The sequence below is a fragment of the Manacus candei genome, unplaced genomic scaffold (assembly GCF_025592945.1).
Source record: "Manacus candei isolate 608988 ecotype Guabito, Panama unplaced genomic scaffold, ASM2559294v1 h1tg000023l, whole genome shotgun sequence".
Classification (NCBI taxonomy): Eukaryota; Metazoa; Chordata; class Aves; order Passeriformes; family Pipridae; genus Manacus; species Manacus candei.
This window is the reverse complement of record NW_026138071.1, coordinates 17,594,691-17,610,801: the sequence shown is the minus strand read 5'-3', so window position 1 is coordinate 17,610,801 and position 16,111 is coordinate 17,594,691. Positions and strand designations below refer to the sequence as shown.

Genomic DNA, 16,111 nt, shown 5'->3' with positions numbered 1-16,111 from the left:
AAGCAGGCTAGATCCAAGGTAGAAGCTCCTTTTCTCCTGTAACTACAGAATCAGTGTGAAATCCATAACAAGCGAAATGTAAGGTAGATCTAAACAAAAGGATCTGATCTTTGAATATTTATAATGATTCAGACTGTATCTAATTCTTTGCCTGGAATCACACTGTCAAAATACTGAAGTCAACACAAATAATTTACCCTTAAATTCTGTGGGAGTTTTTCTTGCATTTTTCAGATAAGGGCTCTTTGGTTTTGACTAAAAGCACCCCACACACAGCAGCCTATGAAATTACTTTTTGCAGGCCACCCTGATTCCACAGTTGTCTAGGGAAGTGGGAAAAATCATGCATAATTCAACTACATCAAAGAAAATATTTTTTTTCCTACTGGAAGGTATTTAAGTATGTGCTTGGCTTGAAGGATGAGAGCACACTTAAAAGGATAGGGGTCAAGACCATCTCAAATACTTAAACTTTTCAAATATTTAGTACCTTGCTGAGTCAGGAGCAAATTGGACAGACAGTACAGTATGCCATCAGAAATGAAAGAAGATGGGAAAAGAAGTGGCCTTAAAAGCTCTTACTTACATATGCTCGTACATGTATATTTTCTGTGCACAATGTACATGATTACTTAATTTTTTTTAATGAGTTCATTAATATCATTCCAATTTGTAAATTAAGGGAATGTTTCTAACCTCTGAACAAATTTTACCTTAAATCTAAAATAGCAAGTGTACTTTATGAATATCATGTTTTAGTATAAATTAATTTAGCTTATAATAACCTGGGACATAATCTAAAAATTAACTGCAAAAATCATTGCACTCATTAAAGACATATAGAAAATAAACATTTTGACAACATATATTTTGCACTCATCATTTGTTTTTTATCCAGCCTTACGTGTTGGGGCAGCGAGTTAGAAACTGTTACTTAAACTGGAATTTGTGCCAGGAATCTAATTCACAACTTCTGAGTCAGCTCTCCCACCCTCTCTGGATCTTCAAGCCTCAAAGTAACATAGTGTGCACTTACTCTAATTAACTGCTTTTCTAGTGGCTGTGGATTTCAGAAAAAAACCCCACAAAGCACTCTCCTTCAGCACAGAGAAGGATATCTAGAGACTACCTTTTATTCCCTCCTGAGGGCTGCATGTGACGAGTTGCTGAAGAATGGCATCATTGCGTCGGGAAGCAGCTGTGAAGTTATGACTCCCATCAAAGGCTGATTTCTGAAAGACTCCCTGGTCTGAGCGTTCCTAAGGGAAAAACAGAACCACACACTGTGACAAAATTTTCCATGTTCAACAATGCAGAAGAGCACCCACCACTGCAGCCAGTGCACAGATACAGTGTGATGTCACGTGTTCACTGTACACCGCTTCCTCTCAAATGAGAAACTCGAGAGATCGCTTCAGAAGTGCTGTTTGTGTGTGCTGACCATGAAATAAGACAACATCTAAGCAATAACAACCATTAAGAATGATGCACGAAAATGAAGACTTTTTTTTTTTATGACCCACAACTGGCTTCATTCAAATTCTCCATCTGGGAGGGCAGCTTGTGACATTGTCAACACAAGAACACGGGCAATGCCAATGGTATTTTTCTGCCAGCCAGCTGGTTCCCTTCTCTCTGAGACTGAGTGCATATGTTCTGATGATCACACACGAGAACAGTTTTGCAAGTAAGGAGTTACACCAAACTCCCAAACGCAGGTCTTCTGGCTAGCAGCTAAACAAACTCCTGTCACACCTCTAGTCAGCTTTTCTTTTGAGACATTTCCTACCCCCCATACATGCCATATCGCCTAATTTATTCTCCTGAGCAGTTGCTCAAAGAAAAAAAAGTTGGGAAAAAAAAATAAAAATAAAAATCACAGTTTCTAAAACTGGGACAGACCCAGAAAGACATTTCTGTACTCGTTATTCAGGGAAAACTGAAAACCCACACAGGGGAATATTATGGCTAGTTTTCAAAACAACCTTTATTTTTTCTGTGATTTTATATCTGTTTTTTTGAAGGAGGTTCTAACTGGCTTCTATTTTTAAACTACATGTTCATCATGCCAGTAAATGTTATACTAAATATATAATTTGTTACATTTTATAGTCATATCTACAGAAGAAATACTTGTATTTAACCCACGTAATTTATTTTTAAAATGATGCAAGAGGTGTAATGTATTGGCAAATGATTGCCAGCAAACCAACACATAAGGAAGGACAGCACGTCACATCACCTTGCAACCTTGTCTTTCAAGCTTAATAATAAGAAAAATGTAACTTGATAAAAATGAAATAATAATAAAATAATAATAGAATAATAACAACTAAAATAAGCATAATAAAATGGCAAAAAATGCACCTCAGAACACAAATCAATACTGGGATGCTCACGGTGACAATATGGCTACAAATGTAGGCTCAGTGGAAGGCAGCACATGCAACACTCTCTCAGGGCAGCATAAGCCATTTGAAGAGGCTATTTTGAACCTCTGTACAGAGACACGCATGCACCACACAGCCACTGACAACTATGTTTCTTCTTGTAACTGGAAATCCTTTAGTTTACATTCTTTACATTGTAAAGTCCACATTTACTGCTTTTTCATGGATACTGCTAGCTAAATTAAGTCTTGCAATCTCCAAACCATCCACTGGAGAATTGGATGGACTGGGATAAGGAGCCTTAAATTAACATCAACAACAACTCTGCTTTTCCAGCTCTTTGGTAAATGACACAATCAATATCCCAACAACTGATCAGTAAGCAGCCTAATTCGAGTATACATCTTATAAAACACAGCTGTCATGGAAGACCTCCATTAGTGTCCTGACCAATAAAAACAATAATGCATTTCTAAACATATTCTCCCTCTACCAAGCTGAGATGCAGTACTCTGGTAGCTGTTTTGAGAAAAGGAAAGAATGAGCAACAATGCATTTCTGCTGCATTCTCCAGACTCAAATGGAATTACAATTGAACCTAAAGACTATCCTATAAAAATTAATTCCTGTTTAAAATGAATTTGATTCAATCAAGACCTCATTATGCATTCTTCATAGGGCATGAGTCAAGACTATTTACTCCCTTCATACATCTGGATAATATTCAAAACTATACACTTAACTACAGAAAGCAGCCTCATACTTTTATTAGGTCAACCTGATTGAATAGAAGGTTTTTTTAAAAGAAAATTGGCTTTTGTGAAATAAAGAAAACTTGCAGGAGTGAGCCTTCTCTGAAGGTGAGCTATCTTTCTTGTATCACAAAAGTGCACAATTAATATAACACATACTTTATAATTCTTCCTTACAGCATGATGCTGTCTCATATAAAAGGAAAGCAAAAAAGGTGTTTTCCTCTAAGATACGTCAGATTTTCATCCTCTTCCTCCCTGATATTTTATGTGAATACACCCACAAACATGATTGTTTGTAACATTTTAAAACGTTCCAGTAATGCTTACTAAATAAGAAACTAGTAATAATACCTCGGAATTCTACAATGAGATTTATTACAACCTTTTATACTCCAAACCTACTTCTATGCTCTTTTATTTTTAAGAACTGTACAGATGTTTAAAACCTATTAAAATATTTACTCAAGGGTTAGAATTAAAACTGGGATCAGTAGAAAAGGCAGCCAGTATAACATACATATTGTCTATGTAAAGATGAGGAGAGACTGTGCATATGTGCACACATGCATAAAAGAGGGAGCAAGGGAGATCATAAAACCAATCCTTTTCAAAATAAGAGGCAATTGGCAAACATCAATTTATACAAGGTCTGGAAAACATAATGGTTAAAAATGTCTTTCTTCTCTTATTTTGTTACCTTACTTAAGCAAATTTTATGTTAATCAACTCAGAAACCCATCCTGAAGGAAAAGTAAAATATTAATTCTTTGAAAGTCAAAAATAAGAAAAAAAAAAAGGGAAGACGGGACCAGAAAAACACACTCAAAAAAATAATTAAAGTACTAATGAAACTAAAAAAGAGTGAATTAAAATCCAAGTCACACTAAGGTACTAAGGTCTCTGATTTTAACAACAAATGAAATCAGAATAATTTAAAGTATCTGTATCCCAGCTATTGCTTTGAGGAGGTAGCAAACAGTCAAAACTACATCAACACAATTATCTTAAACTAACCCTTTTTGGAATCACATTTGCTTTTGTTCTCACACTTGTCAAATTAAAATAAGAGGTAACTTTTAGCCTAGTCTCAACAGGAACAGCAAAACCAGAAGATATCAACCAGAACATTGTGTGAATCCTCTCTCCATAAAGTCAAGAATTCCTTCAGCCAGGAGAAGCTCTCTGCGAGCAAGACTTTAGCCATCATCTCTTGTATGCAAAACCACTGGGACTGGAAAGACATCTATCTAATAAATGCATTTACTGCTTCACCTCTGTCTGCACCTCTAGCCTCCGGAGAACTACCAGCTGGATCCTCCCACGGATGTTCCCTTCCATGGACATGGAGCGCCTCAGTGTTTCCATGGCCTCATGATTTGACTTGCCCAGCAGAGACTCCCCATTAACTGCAACAAGTTGATCATTTACTCGCAAACGACCATCCTACAAGTAAAAAATAAAAACAGGATTTTTTTTTTAAAAACCCAAGAATTAATTGTTAGGCAGAGGTTCTACATACAGGAAAGCAAGATGAAGACAATTGGACATTGTTTCCTATAATTCAAGAAACAGGAGACTGCATGGTGCCAGAAATAACTTTGTGTCCAGTAATTGGCCATTTTTTCCTCTATTTACTACATTTTGTAAAGAGTTCATAGTGCAAACACTAACACAGAAGTGCATGCACAGACTGCTGTTTTTCTCACATGGACAGTTTTATTTATGTCAGTCAAAAACCAAACCAAAGTAACCAAACCCTCAAAAACAAAATAATAAACAACAAAAAGAACCCAATCCCCCCAAAAAAAGAAAAAGAAGATTTTGGTTAGTTAAAAGGGCCCACACCACAGCTGTTAGTATCCCCATTTCAACCACAAAGGAGTACTGCAATTTATTTTCCCAGCATTATCTCCTGTAAGGTCTGGTAAGAAATAGCTCCAAAAATTTTGTCTTAGAGTCTTACTAGTGTCCACCTTGTCACGATTACCATGCCATCATATGGACTAGACTTCTCAGCTCAGAATGGTCATTAAGACTTAAGCATCCTTATTAATTAATGCTGTCTCTATATTACAAAATCCAAAACTGCTGCCAACAGCAAAATTAGGGTTGAGCCATATTAAGTAACCTGTGCTTTGAAAAAGTCATTTAGTTTCATTTGCCAAGGTTAACTGACATTTGTGGATGTAACAAAATTGTGGACACTGCTGTTTTTTGATTTAGGAATCCAATTGCTGTTGTCCTTATGATCTGTGATTTATTTCTTTTCATAAAAGCATGTGCCATGGACTTCTCTCTTTAACAAGAAAATAAGGTCCATACAATTGAGACACAAGAGTTTCTTTTAAAGCTTGTCAAATTCACAACTATCAGGTTGGCATCAGACTTCAAACAAGAAGGAGAAAGAGTAAAAAACTGAAGACACCCAATATAAGGCAGTGAAGGAAGAATAGCAGGGAAAGCTCTTGCACATAAATACACTGCTTGGTTAAAATGAATCTGGTTAATTCACAGGTTCATCACAAACTCTCCATAAGGCACTCATCCGAACTGTTTACATATTTCATGCATCTGAGTAATCCAAAATATATATACGATCTGATTTTTATTTTTTCTATAACTAAGATGTTCAATTAATTATTCTGCCAAGTCTAAGTTATTTTTGCTCAAGTGAGTTGCAGTAGCTGTGACACACCCAGCTTTACTAAGTGTTATTTTTGTTGGAACTGGGTATCATTAGTACCACGGCAGAGTAGAGATAACCACTGAGCTGAAGAAGAAACAGCATATACCAGAATCCAAAATAAATTGGGATGGACAAGAAGATGGAAAGACAGAATTGGAAGGTAAGTCACTCAGTGAAGGAAAACAAAGAGAAGTAAAACTTTTCTCAGGAGAGTGTGGGAATGGAGAATAGAAAACAGCAATGCCATTTGGAAGAGATACTGAAATCTCTCCCACCCCTCTGCTGAATATTTCACGCCAACTTAAATGTACATATAGCCAAAGTAAGTGAACCCCACTGGTTCTCTACATAAAAATGATGCCATCACACATGCTAAAGTTTAGGGAGAGAAGAGTTAACACTGTTGAACAGTGAATTTTATTATTTGCACATGTTGTAATTCCTTTGTGTTCTATCAATATTTGCTGAAATGAATGGAACTATTCACAGTAACAGGAGTTTGAGGAAAAAATGGTGGGGTTTTTTTGTGAGTTTCTGTGAGACAGAAATTTTACAAGTCCTCGTGTCCTCCTCCTACTGTCCCACAGGTTCTTGGATTTCTTTTTTTCCTTTCTGTGGATAAACCACTATATAAATATCTGTTAAAGTTTCTTTCTAATGTCAAATCCATCTTGTCATGACCACATCCGCTGACTACACAACTGTCCTGAACACAGTGCATATTCTTAAATGAATCACTGAGCCTCAGAAAGCTCTCAATTGGCCCAATTTCTAATATTCCTTGTGATACTTTTGTATGACACCTTATATTTATTTACATTTTAATAATGTTAATTCTTAAAGAGCTTCTTGTGATGCATACGCCCTTTTTCCCCAGTCTCTTACATGCAACATTTAAATGAAAAATTCAACATTTCAACTGTGATCAGAGAAAAATGGTATGCATCCTTTATAAATGTTGATCAACCACACTTGCTAAGTCACCTGTACAAGACAGGTTGGAAGACAGCTGAACACTGGTTTCACACAAGCTCAGGTGCGAGTTATTTCACAGGAAAACCTCTTGCCATTTTAAAGACCAGGGAAAAAAATCCCAACGTTTAAAGAGTTTCCAAACACAGATTTTCACATCCCTTGTGTTATGGCCTGGTTTGGAAGCCTGAACTGCAAGAAAATCTGCTTGGCTCAAAACAAGCTAAATGTTGTTTTAACACGTTTCTTCTTTCATCTCTGAGAGGTAGATTTCTTTGTGGCTTTGCAGCAGAAAAACAACATTTGGCATTTCAGCAGAACAGTTTTCAAATGCCACCTCTGAAACTGTGAGTGAGCTATTCTAATAAGGGGCGATGTTGTTCCTCTCTTGCTTAATTCAAAAAATGCTGTTTTTTTTAATGAAGACTCACAGCAAGGGATAGAACATACCTCCACATGGCTACCACATCCTTCACATAGTCCTTCACAAGACTTAGGCTTTTTACAGTAGAGCAGGAAGATATGCTGCCATGTTCTTCAAGGACTTACGTTTTTAATCAAAGCACAACTAGTTATTTCCCTTATCACATCAATGACATTTCTCTCAGGAATTCCCCGATGGCATTTATGGGAATTATCCAATTTCCCTATCCACTGCACACAACAAGCAATGTTTACTGTAGCAGCAGTAGGACCAAGAGGTCCTACTCAGGACCAAGGAGGTCCAAACTACACCATGTCTGATTTGAACAATGCACGTGTAGAAAGTATTCCATCATTTCTTATAATGACTCCACTGCAGTAGACTGCAAGTACCTGATCATCAGGAATGCATCAGAAGTGAAAAGCCAGGATGTGTCGAGATGAACAAGGCTGAAAACCTTTAGGTTACGGGAAAAGATGCTGCATTTAAACTCAGTCAAATGTTAGTCTTCTTCACATGAAAGGCTCTGCATAATTACAAATATCAAGTATTCTAGTAACCTCTTATCTTAGGGATGATAAAAAATAGACACTTCAAAAATTATAAAAGGATGTTAGGAAGGGACATAATGGTTCAATCAGCAAAAGCAACTGTTTTTATTCCTGCAGGATACAGTGTTAGAATACCAACTAGGAACATTAAGGCATTTTCATTTCTTTTGGTGTTGTAGCAAGAGCAGTAAATAGAACTGAGTCCTACTGTAGCATGTATAATGCTTCATGAATTGACATTTTCTAAAATCTTTATGTAGGACAAAAAAAAAATCATCAACTACAGAATTAAAGAACTATATTTTCCATTATGTTTTTTTACAAATCCCTTACCGCACTTTGCAATGCCAGTAACGCATCAGAGCTGGATTAATGTGTTAACGTGTCAAAAAACTAAAAAACCTTGGTCTCTCTTCAGACCTTTGGTTCAAACTAATAACAAGTAACAGCAACCAAACAAGATGGTTTGCATCTCATTCATTACTCTTCACTCTAAAAAAGACACTGGTAAAAGAAATTTAATGTATGAAAACCTTTATACGGCATTAGAAGGATTAAGCATTTTCTTCATCAGTGAAACAAATGTGCTGAAATTTGATGTATTACTTGTCTTCTTTTGAAGACAAGCAGTGACTTTATAGACAAGGGGATAAAGTTCCCACTCACATTAGCATGATACACCAAAACTGAACAAATTTTAAATTCTAAATGCAGAAGTGAGAAATAGTGAGAGAATTCTCATGTCAGTGAGCCTTATGATTTCCTCCTGTGACAGTTTCCCAAGAAAATATTGTACACTGAAAAGCAAATGCACATGTCTTAATCCATAATAATCCATTTCAGAGAGTAACAATGAATAGCATGGGAAAATGCTCTGGACAACTACCATCTGGAAAGAAAGGATTTTCATTTCAAAACTTGCTCCAAGGAGAGATTTAAAATAAGGACAATAGGACATCGTTAAATATTTATGCACAAATATGTGCACACTTTTAAATTTGATACAAGAAATTTTATTAATTGTTAATACCCACTGATTAGGCTGTGTTCTATATAAAGGTCATTAAACAGAAGAAAGGCAGCTGTTCTCCATTGCATACACAACAGTGAGTCTTAAAACACTGCCAAAATGAATGCATTCTGTGAGCACTGTATAAAACTCAGAGCAAAGTTTCTCTGAACAGTTCTGGTTGAAGCTACAGCCTCAGTTACTGTCTCATTTGCTCTGGAGCCTACATTCAGATCTATTACCACAACACGGTTCTAAGTGGTGAAAGGGTAGAATAGAGAACAGGTCACAGGACCACAGGTTATGACAAGACAAAATAATCTTCTAGTAAAGATGGCTAACTGTGCTGGTTTACTTAGGTGTGAGCACAGAAGTTCTGCTTTATTAGTCTGCAGATGTCACAAGCCAAAATCAACTGCTCTGGAGTGGGTCACTATGGGGGAACAGAGAGTGGTAAATATACACAGCTAGAAAGGGTTGTCTTATGTGTCTGTGATGTGACAAGTCAGGCAGCCAGCCCAGAGCACGGATCCACAAGCTTTGCTGTTCAAAACAATGAGTTTATCTGTGGCAATATACACTGTCACTGCAACTGGTGTGGACAATTACTCAGGGACACAGAGCTGGGAAAACAAAGGGGGCAGCCTCATTTCCACAGTTAAATGAGTCAGACTCTGTAGCAGACATGCACATAAATTGAGTTTATCCAACCCTAATTTGGCCAACTGTGCCTTAACTCATTTCTAATATACACCAAGTAGATGAAGATCCAAGCTTTGAAATAACCATGGGACTAGGACAGGTAAATAACAGAAGCAGGGAACTATTAAGCATTCAGATCAAAGCTAAACCCTTGATTATTGCTATTTACTAGCTGCTGTAAATAGATGATCATGAAAGTTTTAATGCTGTGAATTGTCTTACTCAGCAGGTTGATGTCAGCAGAGCAATTTACATACACTGAATTAAAAGGTATTTTTACAGAAAAGAAAACTGCAAGGAATTGCTGAGATAACAGAAAAGGCAAAAATTACATTATGGATCTACAAGAGTTAAACATAGCCCTGAAAGATTAGGTCTTTTGTTTCTAATTTCAAAAAAGATTACATTTTTCAAGTGGTATTTGGGGGAAAAATGCTGTCAACAGATTTTTTGAAGATTAAAAAATAATTCAAATACTTTTTTATCATAAAATATACAACAGTCCTTGTACAGCCCTTAGAGGGAACAGAACATCTCACAACACTGTCATTTACCAATTTAGTATTACCAATTCAACTCACCTCAGGAACAATTGGTAACTTCTGCACAATTGATGTTGAGTTCAGCCAAGACACGTTTTTAGTATAGTGGTAAAAAAATATTTTTAATAAAAAGAAAATTATAAGACAGTTTTTTATTTACAGAGACAGTGTAGATATCAACTTCTCTGTCACTAAGCCAATCGGTAGGCAAACTTTTCCCTTTCTGTAGGCTGTGGGGAAGCTGGAAGGCAGCCTCTACTCATAACTACACATCATTATCCTTCTTCCCTTTCGCCCTTTTCTGCAGCATCACAATGTCCCCCAAGGTTTCCACCAATTCACTTTCATTGTGGTAAACCCTACCACACACAACACCAGAGCCACGGGACAAAATATTAGATTTGCAGCTCATCTAAAGGAATGAGCGACCAAGGTATTCCTTCCTGGAATGCTCATCAACAGAGATTCAGCATTCAACACAGAAATGACAGAATTCTAACAGTCATCTTCTGATGTGCTTCTTCCATACCTTAAAAGCAGCGCCTCCGTGAATAACAGATTTGATGAAAATCCCAAGATCAGCTCCAGTCTCACGAGATTTGTTGCCTTTCAAACTCACACCAAGTCCAGCAGAGCCAGAATCATTCAGAGGAATCTCAAAGGTCAGCTGCTCTGTGGTTTCTGGAGAAAAAATACTGCAGTTTGGCTCTCCTTTCTGTTGGAGAAAACAAGAATGAAAGCATACATGAAAATATGGCATGAGTTGCATCTGTGGGTTCGTAAGACAAGAAATAGTCTTCCAGAATGCTTGAAGAAGCAGCTTTATTTATAACCAACAATGCATTTAGCTGGCATTTTGTCACAAGATCTGCCTTAAAATGTTATTTTTAATGATACCTGGGAATATGCCTAAATAGAAGGTAAAATAGCTTAGTTCCACATGATATAAAACTGATGTTGCAGCAGAATATAGAAAAGACATTTAAACACAGCTGCATTAAAAATGTAAGCCATAAAACTCTCAACATCTTTACATGCAGCTCACAAACTGTAATGATAGTTGTACTGTTAAATCCCATTCCCCTCTGAAAATTGAGTTTCATCCTTAAAAAATTATCCTTCCCTTAAACCTGTCTGCAGAGGAAAGCTGGTGTAACAAAAGTGAGGGTGAGAATTGAAAACACGGTAACTTATTCTACACTAACTCCCTTTGTACATACTTTTACTCCATAGAGGTTTGATTGTGCTTTTCTTTTTTTTCTTTCTGGTATAGGCTGATCCCAAGATTTTCCCTGGATTAAACTGCTGTTTACAAGACTGCCAGGTCAAGCATCCATAGCTACAGAAGATCAGAAAGAACTTTCTTTTACTGTACACAGTATCTGCAGTTTTGTAGGGTTGTTGTTGTTGGGGGGGGGGGGGGACAGGGGATGTGTGGTTGCATGGTTTGTCTTTTTTAAAGCAGGTTAGAATCATGAAGTTAAAAAAAAAAAATCAAATTCTTGACCGAAATATTTATTCTGGCACACCTCAAAAATAAAATTGGAGTAAGGAGACATATTATGGAATAAAGTGTTCATGGAAGGTGTTAGTGGAAAAGACCTTATGCATCACATCCCATTTTATTACACTCTTCCTTATCCATGTGACTCTAAGACAATTAATTAGCTTTTGTTTCTTGTCATTTGGACATTTCCTATTCTTTGAAACATTAATGGGAAAAAACCTAGGAAAAGGAAACACACAGACAATTACAAGTTGAAAGATGAGTGGGTGCTGCCTTCAAGGGTGTCAAAATCTTATGTTAAATTATCAAGTAGAGGCCACATGTAAGGAGGAGTAGTGCAGTATCTGGGCCAATCATCCTTCTGCCTAATGAGGGATCATTTCTTGCACCTAAGCTGCAGTACCTACAGTATCAATGCAATTGTCAGCAAAGCTGCCAGCAGTACAGATGTTTTCTCAGCAGCCAGAGTAGCCCCATGTATTCAGGTATCATGCTGTCTGATCAGCAAGAAGTATGATCCCAGAAATAAGTGCAGAAATTAATACCCTGAAGAAACAGTAACCACTAAGTACACTTTCATTTATTTCAGATGCCCTTTCACTGATGAGAAGTAACTGCTGGCTAGAGAGGAATCGCATCAACCAGAGAACTACGACCATCAATCTCAATCCCAATATGCACCATGTTTAAATTTTTCCTGGAATATAACTACATGATATTAAAGTCAATACAATTTGCCTAACTGCCAAATATAAAAATGACATAGCACCAACACTGACAATTGTCTTGATACCACCATTCATCTCCAGCACCTGTGTTACTCATTTGTTCTTCTGTCTTTGTTCACAAGAAATATAGAATTCTCAGTTACAAATCTGTCAGTTTTATTTCATAGCTGTCAGGATATAGACATCCTGAATGTAATCCCCCAAAATCTATAAATTTGTAACAACTGTGAAAAATACAGAATGATAATTTGTAAAGACTCCTGTTCTGACTTCAGAAGAACCAGTACAAGGAAAAAACCACTATTACTGGCCTTCTAACATAAGCATTTTGCATTTAACTTTCTCAAGGTTTTGGAGGAAAGACTTTCTACCCAATCTTTTGGGTTTTTTCAAACTGCACATATTTTTGTCAGTCATTTCAGAACTCTTAGATCAGAAGTCTACTCAAATGGCACATCCTGTCCAAATCTGGACAGTGGAAATTCTTTTCAGGGCCCCAGAAATGTGACGTCTCCTGCCTTCAGGACAGGAGGTATTACCTTCCTGGTCCCCTAAGCAAGCAGTTCTTGTGTGCTTCTGCTGTTTTTTCACTTTAATCCATGACACCTGCATCAGACTTGTCCCTTCTCTATGTCAATACAGTGATTATGTCTTTCCCAATACCACTAGAAAAACAGTGAGGGGAGTGTTATCACAGGACATAAAAGCTCCCAGTGCCCATGCCTATCTCAACCAGAGCAGTCACAAATTGCTTCATAATGCTACCTCAATACAAACTCAGATTTCATATAAAACTGAATTTGGTCACTTTCAGATAAATTTTTAATGGGAAGAGCTGAAGGTAATCCCTGGCACAAAGGTTATTATTCCGAAGAAAAAAAATTCCAAGGAAGAGATGGCACAGTATTTTGTGGAAATTTTGTGGAAAAAAATTTGTGTCTTTTTGTTAGCTTCTTTCTCAGGAGCATCTTGTTTCACTCTAAACTCCAAGATGCACATTACTTCTAGACTGAGGACCTCAAGCATTTGCTACCACAAGCTTCTAAAAAACCAAATACAACAAGATCTATATATGCCCCTCAGACCAATATATGAAAACAAACCAGGTAGATGAGCCTGCTGAATTTGAGTCGAGTGCTGGTGAAAAAAGACTGACTAGGTGTTTACTAGAAGTCTCCACTGTAAACTTACTAAGATAACGGTATCACACAATTTTTCAGTATAACCTAGTCCAGTTTTAGATTCTGATGCAAACAAATTGCTAGAAGCATAGTCATAAAAAAAGGTTACAGAGTTGTTCAGTGTTCTATATTTCCCAACTTGTTTTAACAACACCATGCCATGCATTAGCCCTTGTAAAGTAACTTAGCACATTACTGTCTGAATGCTTAGGTGTATTCAGCAGGACACCAGAAAAGTACAGTAAATTTTTGCCAATATTTCATTTCCTGTGTTTTCCTTAGTACCTAATTTGGAATCTGTAACATTTGCCTACCATTTTCCTTGCTACAATTCTCTGTGAAACATAATTTCAGCATATAAAAACCATAGTAAATTTAATTTAAGCTGCTTTTACCTACTACTAGAGAACTCTCTAATCTTTTCTAAAGTCCTTCACAAGTTTCTTGTTCAATATAGTCAATCATTCTAAAAATGTCTCCTGATTATTTATATTCAGCCTTATTCTAAGATCCAGAAAAAGCTGATTTAAAAATAACGTTGAACTGTGTCTAATAGTACTATCAAAATATTTGTCACCCATGGTGGAAGCTGAATGACAATTCAATGATTTCACAGGGATGGGTAAGAGGAAAGGAGATGCACATCTACAAGTCAGTGATAAATTCATTGTAAGGCAAGTAAACTCTGTCTTTACTCCCTTGAAATTTTCGTCTGCTACTCATTGTATGGCATCTGATAGCAAATGCCTGGTAGTCAGTCTACAACATCAAGACTATTTGGTGCAAATTCAAGATTGAAAACTTATTTGTGTGAGGATGTGAGAAGCAGCAGAAGAGAGCAAAAACAGAGGAGAAAAAAAGGAATGAACAAAACCTAGAAGCCTGATTTCATCTTCTACTTGCTAAATGGTTTCAAATTACTATCCTGATGATAGAGCTCTTCCTAAGCAATGTCTTTTCACTGATGACCAAAAAGAGCTCTAGTCATCCTTAAGTTATCAATTAACTCATCAATTAACTGCTTCATCTGGGCAACTAATGTAATGAATGATGGCCCCTATTCCTAGAATATGCAGGTATGAATATTAAATACTGATAGTGACTCACAGAGCTGGATTCCTGCTGCTTCTATTTCCCTGACTGTGCTAAAACATTATCCCAAGACATCAATACTTTACAACAGAGCAACCACCATCAGTTGAATTATGGTCTGGTAAAGGAAATCCTCTCCAATGCACTAAACCTTGAATTCTATTAGAAATACTTCCTACCTCAAAATCATTCTAGAATCTAAATTCACTCAAACACAGAATGAATGAAATGAACTGCAACACAAATATGTTTCTAGCCTAGGAAAAAACTTACAGTTTAATGTTATAAATTACTGGGTCAACAACCACATCATGTATTTTCCATAACAAATGTATCATACCCCAGCAGTTCAGGAATTAAATGATAGTGTATCACTAAAGCTATTCCCTACTGCAGACATAGAAAAGTAATTGAATGGTAGTAGGATAAACAAGAAATCTTCACATAAATCAAAGTCCAAATAGTCAAGTTATGAGTCCTCAAGATGGGTAGAGCTTTGAGATGGTCTGGCCTGTACTTTTCACAGAATCACAGAATGGGTGAGGTTGGATGGGACCATAGTGGGTCACCTGGTTCAACTCCCATGAGGGAGGGTCATCCCAGAGCACATGGCACAGGATTGTGTCCAGATGGTTCTTGTGTATCTCCAGTGAGAAAGACTCCACAACCTTGAGCTCCTTCAGCCTTTCCTTGTAAGAGAGATGCTCCAGTCCCTCAGTCATCTTAGTTGCCCTCTGCTAGACCCACTCCGGAAACTCCGTGTCCCTTTTGTACTGAGGAGCCAGAACTGGACACAGCACTCCAGATGTGGCCTCACTAGGGCTGAGTAGAGGGGCAGGATCACCTTGCTTGACCTGCTAGCAATGCTCTTCCTAATGCATCCCAGGATACCATTGTCCTTCTTGGCCACAAGGACACACTGCTGGGTCATGGACAGCTTGTCCACCAGGACCCCCAGGTCCTTCTCTGGAGAGCTACTTTCCAGCAGCTCAGCCTGTGCTGGTGCCTGGGGTTATTCCTCCCCAGGTGCAGGACCCTGCATTTGCCTTTGTTGAACTTCAGACAGTTCTTCTCTGCCCATCCCTCCACAGCCCTCTGGAGTATCAACCCCACCTTTGTGTCCCCAGCAAACTTGCTGAGGAGGCATCTGCCCCTTCCATCCATGCCACTGATGAATGAGTTAAAAAACTACTGGACCCAGTATTGAACCTTGGGGAACACCACTAGTGATAGGCCTCCAACTACATCCTGTGTCATTGATTACAACCCTCTGGGATCTGCTGTTCAGCCAGTTCTCAATCCACCTTATTGTCCACTCATACAATGCCCACTTCTTGAGTTTGCCCATGAGGACCTTGTGAGAGACAGTGTTGAAAGCCTTGCTGAAATCAAGGTAGATAATGTCTCTCATCCCTCCAGGTAGTTGTTTCATTGTAAAAGGCAAGCAGGTTGGTCAAGCATGATTTACCTTTAGTGAATCCATGCTGACTACTCCTGAAAACCTTCTTGTCATCCATGTGGACAGAGTCCCCTGAGTCCTCCTTCTTGCTGTTTTTGAAGACTGGGGTGACA

General features: G+C 37.6%; 1 protein-coding gene across 9 annotated transcripts in view; it reads right to left on the bottom strand.

Annotated features, from left to right (window-relative positions):
* Window positions 1-16,111, bottom strand: part of PARD3B (par-3 family cell polarity regulator beta) — a 393,203-nt gene that overhangs the window by 186,825 nt on the left and 190,267 nt on the right. For 7 of the 9 annotated variants that reach the window (XM_051786819.1, XM_051786824.1, XM_051786823.1 and 4 more), the window contains 3 exons: window positions 10,561-10,746; window positions 4,418-4,588; window positions 1,130-1,259 (listed from right to left, as the gene is read on the bottom strand). In XM_051786819.1, coding sequence (XP_051642779.1) covers window positions 1,130-1,259; window positions 4,418-4,588; window positions 10,561-10,746 — 487 coding nt within the window. The remainder of the gene's footprint in view (window positions 1-1,129; window positions 1,260-4,417; window positions 4,589-10,560; window positions 10,747-16,111) is intronic. The other 2 variants (XM_051786818.1, XM_051786820.1) reach the window with 2 other exon arrangements.